General features: G+C 41.0%; 1 protein-coding gene and 1 pseudogene across 4 annotated transcripts in view; both read right to left on the reverse strand.

The window, feature by feature from the left end:
- Nucleotides 1-12,005, reverse strand: part of RMND1 (required for meiotic nuclear division 1 homolog) — a 43,436-nt gene that overhangs the window by 18,479 nt on the left and 12,952 nt on the right. For 3 of the 4 annotated variants that reach the window (XM_047734899.1, XM_047734900.1, XM_047734901.1), the window contains exons 4-9: nt 10,937-11,012; nt 6,467-6,506; nt 5,559-5,659; nt 3,005-3,111; nt 1,865-1,929; nt 861-937 (exon numbers count right to left, since the gene is read on the reverse strand). In XM_047734899.1, the coding sequence (XP_047590855.1) occupies nt 861-937; nt 1,865-1,929; nt 3,005-3,111; nt 5,559-5,659; nt 6,467-6,506; nt 10,937-11,012 (466 nt within the window). Of the gene's footprint in view, nt 1-595; nt 735-860; nt 938-1,864; nt 1,930-3,004; nt 3,112-5,558; nt 5,660-6,466; nt 6,507-10,936; nt 11,013-12,005 lie in introns of all 4 variants that reach the window. The other variant, XR_007128284.1, reaches the window with a different exon arrangement.
- On the reverse strand, nt 5,656-5,843 carry LOC125103354 (uncharacterized; annotated as a pseudogene).

The following is a 12,005-nucleotide window of genomic DNA, read 5'->3' on the forward strand; positions in this document are numbered from 1 at the left end:
TTCTGTGATAAAAGAGCACTGTCTCAGAGCTCCACTGGCAGCGTCCGTCTCTGCTGTGGCTTCTTACAGTGTGTCTCAGAGTGGACGACACACGGTATGTAACATTTCCGTAGCACTTGCTTCTACTAAGCAATATCATGCAATATATATATATATATATATATATATATATATATATATATATATATATATATATATATATATATATATATATATAGTTTGTATTTTAATTCCGATGTAGTTTATGTGTTATATTAGTTCTACTAGGTTACGATACGGTGATTCATCAATTAGATACATTGCTCAGTGCTCGTTAGGATAAGTGTACTCTCAATCCCCTTCTCCTACTAATATAACCCCCCACACCCCCCAAACCTTCTGCATCTGCTCTCTACAGCTAACAATCTGTCTTTTTGGTTTGTCTCTTTTTCCTTTGTTGTTTTGTTTCGTAAATGCCACCTACGAATGAAATCACATGGTATTTGTTTTTCTCTGACTGGCTTATTTCGCTGAGCAGTACGTTCTCCAGATGTGAGGAGATCTTTTTACCAAGAATTCCCATTATCCAAATTCTAGAATATATCTTTCTACCTACCAAGAACATCTACTGGGCTCCCTTATGTAGGTTTAACGTAGATTAGTTATGATCTCTGGGCGCACACAGAATGTCTTGCAGTGCAGTCCTAGTACAGCCCAAGTTCTTCTAAGGGGAACGAGCTCCCCTGGCTCCATGTCTGTGAGGCGAGAGAGGCCGCCCTTCCCATCAAGGCCCACGTTGGCTTTTTACTAGACAAGGACAGCAACGTCTTCTTCACACTGTTACATACATACATTAATCTTATTTACAGAGAAAATTCTACCTCAGGGCAAAGAGTTCACCCATTTTCTGCATCACTTCTTCATGAGATAGTTTCACTTTCTTCCCAGCTTTTAAAGCCTATTTGGGAGGGAAAAAACAGAGACATACATACATGCGTCTACACAAACGTATCTCCGACAAGTAACAGGACCATAAAGCACATTCTAGAGCAGATGTAAATGACACCTTGGATAATGTCTCTCAGTCATCTCTCTTCGAAATTTCAACATCTTATTGGGTAGAAATTCTATATTCCCTTGTTGCATTTCCCTTCTCAATGGCATTTTCTAGGATCTACAGTCCTAATCTCTTATTGAGAAAACAGGGCCTCTTTTCCCAAGTATAATTCTGTTATTCTTTCACAGTAAAAACAAAATTACAGTCAACAGTAAGTTTTGGTGTATTCTGATAGAACTATTACTTTTCAAGCCACTATTTGTCTCATAATTTGGCAAAATAGTTCTCAGTCAAGAACACTGGTCATAGGGGCGCCTGGGTGGCTCAGTGGGTTAAGCCACTGCCTTCGGCTCAGGTCATGATCCCAGGTCCTGGGTTCAAGCCCCACATCGGGCTTTCTGCTCAGCAGGGAGCCTGCTTCCTCCTCTCTCTCTGCCTGCCTCTCTGCCTACTTGTGATTTCTCTCTGTCAAATAAATAAATAAAATCTTTAAAAAAAAAAAAAAAAAAAAAGAACACTGGTCATAATCCCCTTCCTTAGAGAGGAAACAGCTCATTTTTTAAAAAAGGATAATTATATTAAAAATACTACACCATCAGAAGAAAGTAATTAGAATTCTAAGTTTTCAAAAGTAAAAAAAATATATATATATAAATTTTTAAATTTTAGGTATAATGAATATTCTGTTTTTGCTTAAATGCAGTACAGCTTTTCTAGCATTTATTACTACCTTATTGTACTCCTAAGTATATTGTTAGGGTGGGAAATTTGTATTTCTCCCAAATAGAAACCAACCCTTGAAAACAAGCATAAAATTGGTATAATTACCTCTGGAATTGACTGAATAGACTCAACAAATTTATCCAGTGATGTCTCCCAAATAGCCAGTTTCACTGGGGAAAAAAAAAAAAGTAGTAACAATGGAACATTTTTTCATCCACATAGTCATGTTTATACAGAATACACAATTACTTGCCCGGTACCTTCACCACCATTTCAGTAAGAGTTAAAGGAGCAAATGTGCTAACAATGTGCAACTGAAACCTGAGAATAGCTCGTTCTCATGATCAAGTTCAGCACTGAAGTGAAAAAGAGGGAGGAAAAAGTACACATCCAAGTCCAGCTGGCAGACCGCAACGACATTGGGTCAAATTCCTAATTTTCTACCGCTGCATCTCAGAAAGCCAGAGAGCACAAGGTACACCCCGAAGGGAAGCATGGCTTGTCAATGCGGCAGGAACCAGGCCTTCCCTGCCTTCCCTCCTACTCCTTACATTCCTCGGGGCTGTGTGTATGGCTCACGAGCCCCCCAAAGCCTCCCGAGCAGGCCACATCCGCCACAGTGGAGTGTAGGGGACCGCCACACAATTCTTAGAGAACGTCTGAGGTATTCTTTTTTTAAGGTTTTATTTATTTATTTGAGAGAGAGTACAAGTTGGGGAGAGGGGTAGGGGGAGAGGGAGAAGCAGACTCCCGGCTGAGCAGGGAGCCCGATGCAGGACTGGATCCCAGGACCCTGAGATCATGACTTGAGCCAAAGGCAGACGCTTAATTGACTGAGCCCCCTAGGTGCCCCAAATGTCTGGAGTTCTATTTAGCACACGAATCTCTGTCCCATCGCTGCGAGGAACTGGGGTACACTTTTACCCAGAGACCTGCGTCCAGTCACACTGGGCTTCCTCTGCCTGGATTAGAGACAACCTGAGAGCCACCACCATGCAGGAGAGGACAGGAAAACAAAGGGGATAATACTACAAAAATTTCTGGAGAGGGAAAGCTTTACTGATACAGTTAATAAAGAATGAATACCTTCACACACTCTATTCTCTGTTTTTTCCTTTTGCAAAGAAATGTTAAGGCTTTGCTGAATAATCTGTGAAACATGCCTAACTCTTTACTGAATGCTTAAACTTCCCTGATGAAATGAAAACCAAGTCACACTTTCTCTGACAAGTAGCATTAACTTACCTGAAAGACAAAGAGCATTCGAGAAAGCAAATTTCTCTAGAATGGCGTCATCTATATCTAGGTCTGAATTTAATCTGATTTCCCCTCTGTGAAGTTTCGACTGTCCCCTGTGAAAAGGAGAAAAAAAAAATTGTCTTCTAAATCTTAAAAAGCACTTTTTCTTAAAAAGAATTTTTTTCTTTTGAAGTAGTCACCTTATACTCTTTCTAGAGGTCATTTGGCAATTTGTACCAAGACTCTCATAAATGTTCTTATACCCTTTGATCCGAGTAATGCCACTTCTAGGAATTTATCCTAAGGATATAATCGAAGATGCAAAGAAAGATCTGTGTAGGAAAACTTTTGTATGATGAATTGTTTAACAGTAAAACATCAAGAAACTAGATGTTCAGTAGGAGAACGGTTCATTTATAGGAAATCCACACAGCAAAAATTAACAAGTATGTTTTAATATTTTGTAGAAAGGGAAAATGATCCCAAATAATTGCTAATGGATGGTGAATGGTGAAAAAAATACATATATGTATATATAAAAAATATATAATGGTAAATATAATATATTCCTATTGTCAATGGTGGATAATATAATAATGGTGAATATAAAGCTATCTACACAGTCACCTACAGTCACACTGTCCTCTAAAGTCACACTGTCATCTACAGTCACACTGACGCAGTGGGAATAGGGAGGGAGATGGGAAGCGGTGAACAGTGAGGGGCACACGTGAGGCCTTTGCGAGGACTGGAAAATAGGGAATGGGAGGGAACTTGGGAACAGAAACCTCACAAGCAAACAGGCAACATATAGGGTAAACCGTCACAGAAGATGTGAGGCAAGAGATGGGCAAAGCTGTGGACCCAGTGGGAGGCTGCGAGGCAGAATGATGACACCCTCGTGTGGAAGGAAAAAGAAAAGACCAGACAGCAGAGGTGCCAGATGCTTTAATGAAGGAGCTGTTGGCCACAGAGCCGCCCGAGGCAGCAAGAGCCGGGATCCCCGGCAGGACTGATATGTCAGCCACGGCGCTGCAGCTGGGATGGTTTTTTTTTTTTTTAAGATTTTATTTATTTGACAGACAGAGATCACAAGCAGGCAGAGAGAGAGAGGGAAGCAGGCTCCCTGCTGAGCAGAGAGCTCGATGCAGGGCTCGATCCCAGGACCCTGGGATCATGACCTGAGCCGAAGGCAGAGGCTTTAACCCACTGAGCCACCCAGGCGCCCCTGGGATGGGCTTTCGATGAAGCCAAACATGGGATCTGGGAGCCAAAGAGACCCCAGCTGGGGACTTTACTCCTCCAGAGACCGTAAGGTACTGGGTGAGCGTGCGTGTGTGCGTGTCTGTGGGTGTCTAGCAACAGTCTGCTCTGGAAATAGAGCACAGAAGGGAGGTTCATGGGAAGCAGAGCCATAAGGCTGAGTGCTTAATAAGAAAATTAATAAAACTCCACTAGCTTTTCTTCTGTTGTGTCTCTCAGGTTCACGTCTTCACTTTCAAGTGCATCCACTCTGGGCCCAGGCCCTCACCCACTGGTCAGGTACCCTAAGGCAGGACAAAATATCTCTGAACCTTGTCCGAAAAGCTGGTTCACGCCATTTGTAGGGTTTTTTGTCAGGACTAGATAAAAGGATGCCTGGAAAGTACCTAGAACAGTGCCTGGCACAAGGCAAGTAGTTTATCTTTGTTGGCTATTAGTCCTTAGCTCTGATCCCATCTCGTCTTTCTACAGCTGGCGTCTCTTCCAAATTTTCTTCAAGCTCTGCTTTCAACCCTTCCTTTAATACAAAGAATTCTTTTCTTCGTATTCCACTAGCCAGGTAACTCTCTGAGGAAAAGGGCCTCTCGATCTTGTTCGCACTGCCATCTGTCTCCATCTTCCCCTGCTTGCTGAGACAAGAAAATCAGCGGGGGGCTGCCCACCCACACATCTTCCCTGGGGATGCTATGTCGGGCCCCCACTTCCTATGGGCCCCCGATTTCTACCAGTGGTTCTCTTACATCATACCCTCACCCACACTCAAAATCAACAGGGGGAAAATGGGCTTATGAGAAACCTTTACTAGAATAACTTGATAGGTTCATTCTGATGAAGGCACAGCATTTACTGGTTTAGACTGCTTAGTTAGGATACTTACCATTTTGGGGTTATACGTTGATTTATTGTAATTTATGGGTAGCCTGACAAGTTCAAACCATTATGTTTACCTACTAACACGTATTATATTGTTTAGGCTTTATATCTGCACCAATAACTTTTTTTAAAAAAAGATGTTATTTATTTGACAGAGCGAGAGAGATTACAAGAACGCAGAGAGGCAGGCAGAGAGAGGGTGGGGGAAGCAGGCTCCCTGCTGAGCAGAGAGCCCGATGCGGGGCTCAATCCCAGGACCCTGAGATCATGTCCTGAGCTGAAGGCAGAGGCTTAACCCACTGAGCCATCCAGGTGCCCCGTGCACCAAAAACTTTTGTCTTAAAATTAGTTTCCAAGTACCTCAGCTGTTTATTGCCTTCACTGCTCGCAGCTCTTTTTGTAAACTTGATAAAATGCTCCTTACTCTGTTTTTATGTAGTTAAGCTCTTCGTTTTCCCAGTGCACCAGAGCGATTTCATAGGGCTGGATTTCATGCTTTTCTAAGACCTGCATCACGTGTTTCATCTGGAAGAGAAGCAAGATAACCCAGAATTGCACTGACTCTCTCAGTACAAAACTATGGTTCAGGGTTAACGCGTTTAACATTTTTCATTACATTTGCTGATGTTTCTTCTGTTTAGTTTTTAATTAGCAATACTCGTGCCTCGGAGAAACCTCACTGGCTGTGATCCTGCCACTGTGCATAGCTCTTCTGCTTAATTTTGAAGGAAAAGGCAAATTCTTTGTGATAGTAAACTCAGCAGGAGATTATATAGTTTTTATATTTAGGAAACAGAGAGTGGCATAAAGAAGAAAATCAAAATGACCCCCATTCCACAACCCAAAGAAAACCAACTAGTTTAACATTATGGTTTGTAGCCTTTAAATCTTTTAAAAAATATGTTACAAAACTGTAAAAATGTAAACACTATCAAGGTATAGAAAGTGACAATCTCTGCTCTCATGAGTTATTTTTTTTTTTTAAGATTTTACTTATCTGAGAGAGAGCGTGCACACATGTGAGCATACAAGTGGAGGAAGGGGGGCTGACGGGGAAGGAGAAGCAGACTCGCCACTGAGCCCGGATCCCAGGACTCCAGGATCGTGACCTGAACCGAGGGTAGATGCTTAACCGGCTGACACATGCAGGACCCCCAAACACAATCATTATAGAAGGCAAAAGTGCTAGGATAAGTACCACGTAACACAGAGCGAGTAAGTTGTGGATTATCTGTTAATTTATCTTCCATGATTCCGATTATTGGGGGATAATTACTAGTTTTTTTCTCAGAAAACTAGATCTTTACACTTTTATACTTTATATGTACTTACAGTTTTATCTTTCACATTCCAGAACACAGCAGCTCCTTCTCTGATTTAAAAGAATAAAAGAACCAACAAAGTTAATGCCAGAATATATTCTTGAGGGCTATACAGAAAGAAAGTCAGGCTTATGTAACTTCTAGGAGAGATCCAGAGGGCGATTTTTAAAAAAAATGTGATTTATTACTTATTTGACATTATGGTTCCTAGACGGAGTTGTGAAAACAAGAACTATTTTTGAACTCTTGATAAAACCTGAGCTCCCCCAAGTTCATGATTTCTCACATGGCTTGCAGAATAAATATTATTGTAATACTATATAACTTCGTGTATCTGGACTGTTTCATACCTGGTTCAATTCTGATGTACAGAATAAGGAAAATCTGGGGGCCCATCTTAGCTCTCATTACGAATCTATAGCAGATTCTGCTATAGGAAAAGAATAAAGGATCATGCTTTTAATAGTTATGGAATAAAGAGACTGAGATAAATTAAAGCCAAAGATGGCTAAAAGCACCCAGGGAATAATGCCGCCCATCCCGACAGTGCTTGGAGCAGTACGATGAAGCCACAGGAGGGCCCTGAATCTAGTTCTGGCTTTGAAAAAATGTGAGGTCTAAAAACCACAGATGAACTTGCTTTGATTTTCTGAAGTTTGACTGCACACAGTTTTTGATGGTTAAAAAAAAAAAACACGAGAAAGAGGGAGAAATTATGGCTCTGGGTTATTGCACTGGAGGAAAGAAAGGTGGAAATGAAGAAGAGGTAAAAATTCAGTAGTCCCTATGGTTCTTCAAATGTGTCTTAAGCACTGTGCTCGTCAGCATACGTGTGGGTCGGCACTTTGCATTGGATACAAAGATGAGTTTGGTCTAGTTCTCTCGAGGAACTCCTGGTTTAGAAAAGACTGATGACAGACACACCTCCAACTGCAGGTGCGGAGTGGTGACAACTTAGAGAATTATGCAGCATGTACTCTGGAATGTCCATGGGAGGACCTGCGTTCCCATAGGACGAGTAGGGCTAAGCCAAAGGAGAAAAAGCGAGGTGGCAGCACGGCAGAGGGAACACTGCGGGCTCAGGGAGGAGGGGTGAGGGAGCACGGCGCATCTCGGAATAAACAGCTCGTTGTCTGCAAGGCTGTGGATGTGAGCAAGCAGCAGGCGATCAGGCCGGAGAGGCAGTGACATGGAGTTTGGTCAGGTTCCACGGAACCTGAAGCAGGAGGGTATAGGGATCAGAAGCGCCCGCTGAACACGGCTCCTGTCTGTGTCGGCCAGACAGACTGGCAGTGGGCGAGAAGATAGGCGGGGGGACAGGCAGCCAGCTGCGGGAACCCACCGGTGTAGGGTCTAGGTGGTCGGGGTTGGTATCCACAGCCATGCAAGAGGAGTAATTAGTTCAGAGGGTCACTTGTGGGCAGATGAGAGGTCTTGGGATCATGCCCCCTCTGTTCAGGAAGCTGTGCCGTGCGCTGTGGCACTCGGAGGCCATAGGGGCTCGGAGCCCTTGAATGGGCCTGGTCCATGCCAAGTGACGCTGGTGACATAAGCCACACAGCGGGTTTTGAAGACCCGATGTGAAAAGAAGAATGGAAAAATCTCATTAATTATTGACTGATTATATGTTGAAATGATAGCCTTGTGGATATGTTGGGTTAAATAAAGCACATTATTAAAATTCATTTCAGGTGACACATATTATTATTGGGGTTCAAATTTAAATCTTTTGTTTTTTACTTTTAAAAATGTGGCTACTAGGGACGCCTGGGTGGCTCAGTTGGTTAAGCAGCTGCCTTCGCTCGGGTCATGATCCCAGAGTCCTGGGATCGAGTCCCACATCGGGCTCCTTGCTCGGCAGGGAGCCTGCTTCTCCCTCTGCCTCTGCCTGCCACTCTGTATGCCTGTGCTCGCTCTCTCTTCCTCTCTCTCTCTGATAAATAAATAAAATCTTAAAAAAAAAAAAAAATGTGGCTACTAGAAAATGTATCTTTTTTTTTTTTTTTTTAAGATTTTGTTTATTTATTCAACAGAGACAGAGATCACAAGTAGGCAGAGAGGCAGGCAGAGAGCGAGGGGGAAGCAGGCTCCCTGCTGAGCAGAGAGCCCGATGCGGGGCTCGATCCCAGGACCCTGAGATCATGTCCTGAGCCGAAGGCAGAGGCTTTAACCCACTGAGCCACCCAGGCGCCCTAGAAAATGTATCTTTACATACTAGCCTTGCATTATATTTCTATTGGATGCTCTCCTGGTTTTCATCTAGAGGTCCCACAGAAATTCAAATTCCTCCAAACCGAAGGGGACGCTATTCTACTTGGGCCAAGTGTTGAGCTCTCGATTATCTCCAAAGTTCTGTCAAAAGGAAGGTAAGGCATTGAAAGGAACCAAGCTGGAGCTTCCAGTTATCATCAACCATAGACACTGATATCGCAAAGGTTTTTATCAAAGTTGGGGTTCTTATAGACACTCTATGTATTTCTGTTCTGTCATAGAACAATCCCATGACTATGGACACTTCCCTTAAGCACTCTCACCCTGAGTTTCCCCCGCTGCAAAAAGGGAATAACAGGCCTTCTGAAGAGCTGTGAGGATAATATGAAATTACTTTAAGTGGTTTCTATTATCATAACCATTCTCACTCAGTTACTCAGGAGTATTTGGTGTTAAAATAACCTTTAACGAGAAGTAAGTAAGTATATATGACTCAGGGTTTCAGTCTGATGTCTCTGGAGAGATAAGGTAGTCTAAAACTAAAGCAAAAGAGTTATAGAAGGAGAAAAAAAAGGAAAAAAGACAGCAGGGTGGGAGCATGAGCCTGGTGGGGAGCCCTGAAGATGAATGGAAAGTAGGATGCTTTACTTACTCTCAGAATCAAGAATCCGGATTTATAAATAAAGAACAAGCCATGGAAAAATTATTTGTTTTCAAAATTATTTGTGTTATCAGGATTTACCAGAAAATTCCTAAAACTGACAAAGTCTCCTCGATCAAATAAGTATCAAAGGAGAAATTTAAATCACAAGTAAATTTAGACACATTTACTATTAAGGGAGGAGGTACACCTTCGAGTTTAAGGACCATGTTATCAGGACAGCAACATGCAGAAGAATGAAACTGGTCCACTTCCTTACACCACACACAAAAATTGATTCAAAATGGATGAAAGACCTCATGTGAGACAGGAAACCATCAAAAAGCTAGAGGAGAACACAGGCAGCAACCTCTTTGACTTAGGCTGTAGTAACTTCTTACTAGACATGTCACCGGAGGCAAGGGGAACAAAAGCAAAAATAAACCATTGGGATTTCATCAAGATAAAAAGCTTCCGCACAGTGAAGGAAACAAAACTAACGCAGCCTACAGAATGGAAGCAGATATTTGCAGACGACCTATCAGAAAAAGGGCTAGTATCCAAAATCTACAAAGAACTTACCAACCTCAACACCCGAAAAACAAATAATCCAGTTAAGAAATGGGCGGAAGACATGAAAAGACTTTTCTCCAAATACACACAGGTAGAAAACAGGCATAAGAGAGGATGCTCAACATCACTCAGCATCAGAGAAATACAAGTCAAAATCATGATGAGATACCACCTCATACCTGTCAGAATGGATAAAATTAGCAACACAGAAAACAACAGATGTTGGTGAGGTTGTGGAGAAAGGGGAACCATCTTGTTGGGGGGAATGCAAGCTCATATACAGCCACTCTAGAAAACAGTATGAAGTCTCCTCAAAAAGTTGAAAACAGAACTACCCCATGATCCAGCAACTGCACTACTGGGGATTTACCCAAAGGACACAAAAATACTGATCTGAAGGGCCACATGCACTCTGAAGTTTATAGCAGCATTACCAACAATAGCCAAACTGTGGGAAGAGCCCAGAGGTCCATTGACAGACGAGTGGATAAAGAAGTGGTATATAATGGAGTGTTACTCAGCCACCAAAAGAATGAAATCTTGCCATTTTCATCGACATGGATGGAGCCTGAGTACATTATGCTAAGTGAAATAAGTCAAAGAAAGACAAATACTATATGATCTCACTCATATGTGGAATTTAAGAAACAAAACAGATGAACATATGGGAAGGGGGGAAAAGAGAGAGAGATGGCAACAAACCATGGGAGACACTTAACAATAGAGAACAGAGAGTTGATGGGAAGTGGGTGGGGGGATGGGCTAGATGGGTAATGGGTATTAAGGAAGGCATGTGTTATGATGAGCACTGGGTGTTTTATATATAAGGGAGGAATCACCAAATTCTACTCCTAAAACCAATTATTACACTATATGTTACTAACTAGAATTTGAATAAAAATTCAAAAAAGAAAGAAAATTACAATGTAGAAAAGGTATAAAATGCGGAAAGATAAAAATAAACTATCTGTGGTTCTTACCACTTGGGGGGAAAAAAAAAGACCACATTATCTGACCACAGGCCTATTTCCCAGAAGGGCTGCCCACTTGTCTTACCTGAAGAAGAATATTGTTCCAGGATCACCTTCCTTAGCAGAGTGTTCCACACCCATCACCAAAATGTTTGCTGCATCTGTGATTTGAAATTGAGGCGTGAAAAACTACCACCATATAGTGACTCAAGGTTTACGAGTCAACCTATGAACTTTTATTAAAGTCCTTACGATCAACCCATTGTAGATCAATAAGTGCTCTGTAACATTCTGTCCATTTTTAGGTTTCTGAAAGTATTCAACATATGAAAATGAAAGACTGTAAGAAATTACTTTCACAAAACAGTGAAACACCTGTGACACTATTATTAGTACTACTTAAAACCACTGACACCCATCTTCATTCACAGTAATCACTAGTCCAGTTAATAATGATTAAAGTCTTAGTTTTAATGCAACTAAGATTCAAGAATTAAAATTTCCACAAAATTCTCCTTTCATTACCATTTTGTTAATAAAATAATTTTAATATTTTCAAACTATTCATTTTGATGAATAGTTATATTATATAGTTAAATTATATATATATATTTATATATATATAATTATATATATATATAATTATATAGTTAAATTATATATAGTGTGAGACAACAGAAAATACACAGAAACAAAGATACTGACCACTTCAAAACATATCTGAGTTCAAAGTTAATCATGAGAACCAACACTGTAGCCACCTGTAACTATTTAAATATTTATAACCTTTTAAATATTATTAAATATGTATTAATATACATACTATATACACATTCATCAAGTAGTTGCTTTATTAGCATAATTAATTGTTGTAAGTACAAAATATTCTATAACATAAATTATAAATATACATGAACATGTCAATTAATATATTAATGTTAATGTGCAACACCTAAAATTACCTAAACCTAAAATTAGAACCAACGAAATTTCAGAGTTCCTAGTAGAGGCTGGGGAATGGGGCATTCAGATAACGACCAAATCCTACACTACCTTTTTTGGGTGAGGTTTAACTTCCCTAAGCACTACATCCTACAGAGGGCAAAGTTCATCTGTGTACCCAGGAGCAACATAAATGAAATGGAAAAGACCCA

The sequence above is a fragment of the Lutra lutra genome, chromosome 6 (assembly GCF_902655055.1).
Source record: "Lutra lutra chromosome 6, mLutLut1.2, whole genome shotgun sequence".
Lineage (NCBI taxonomy): Eukaryota > Metazoa > Chordata > Mammalia > Carnivora > Mustelidae > Lutra > Lutra lutra.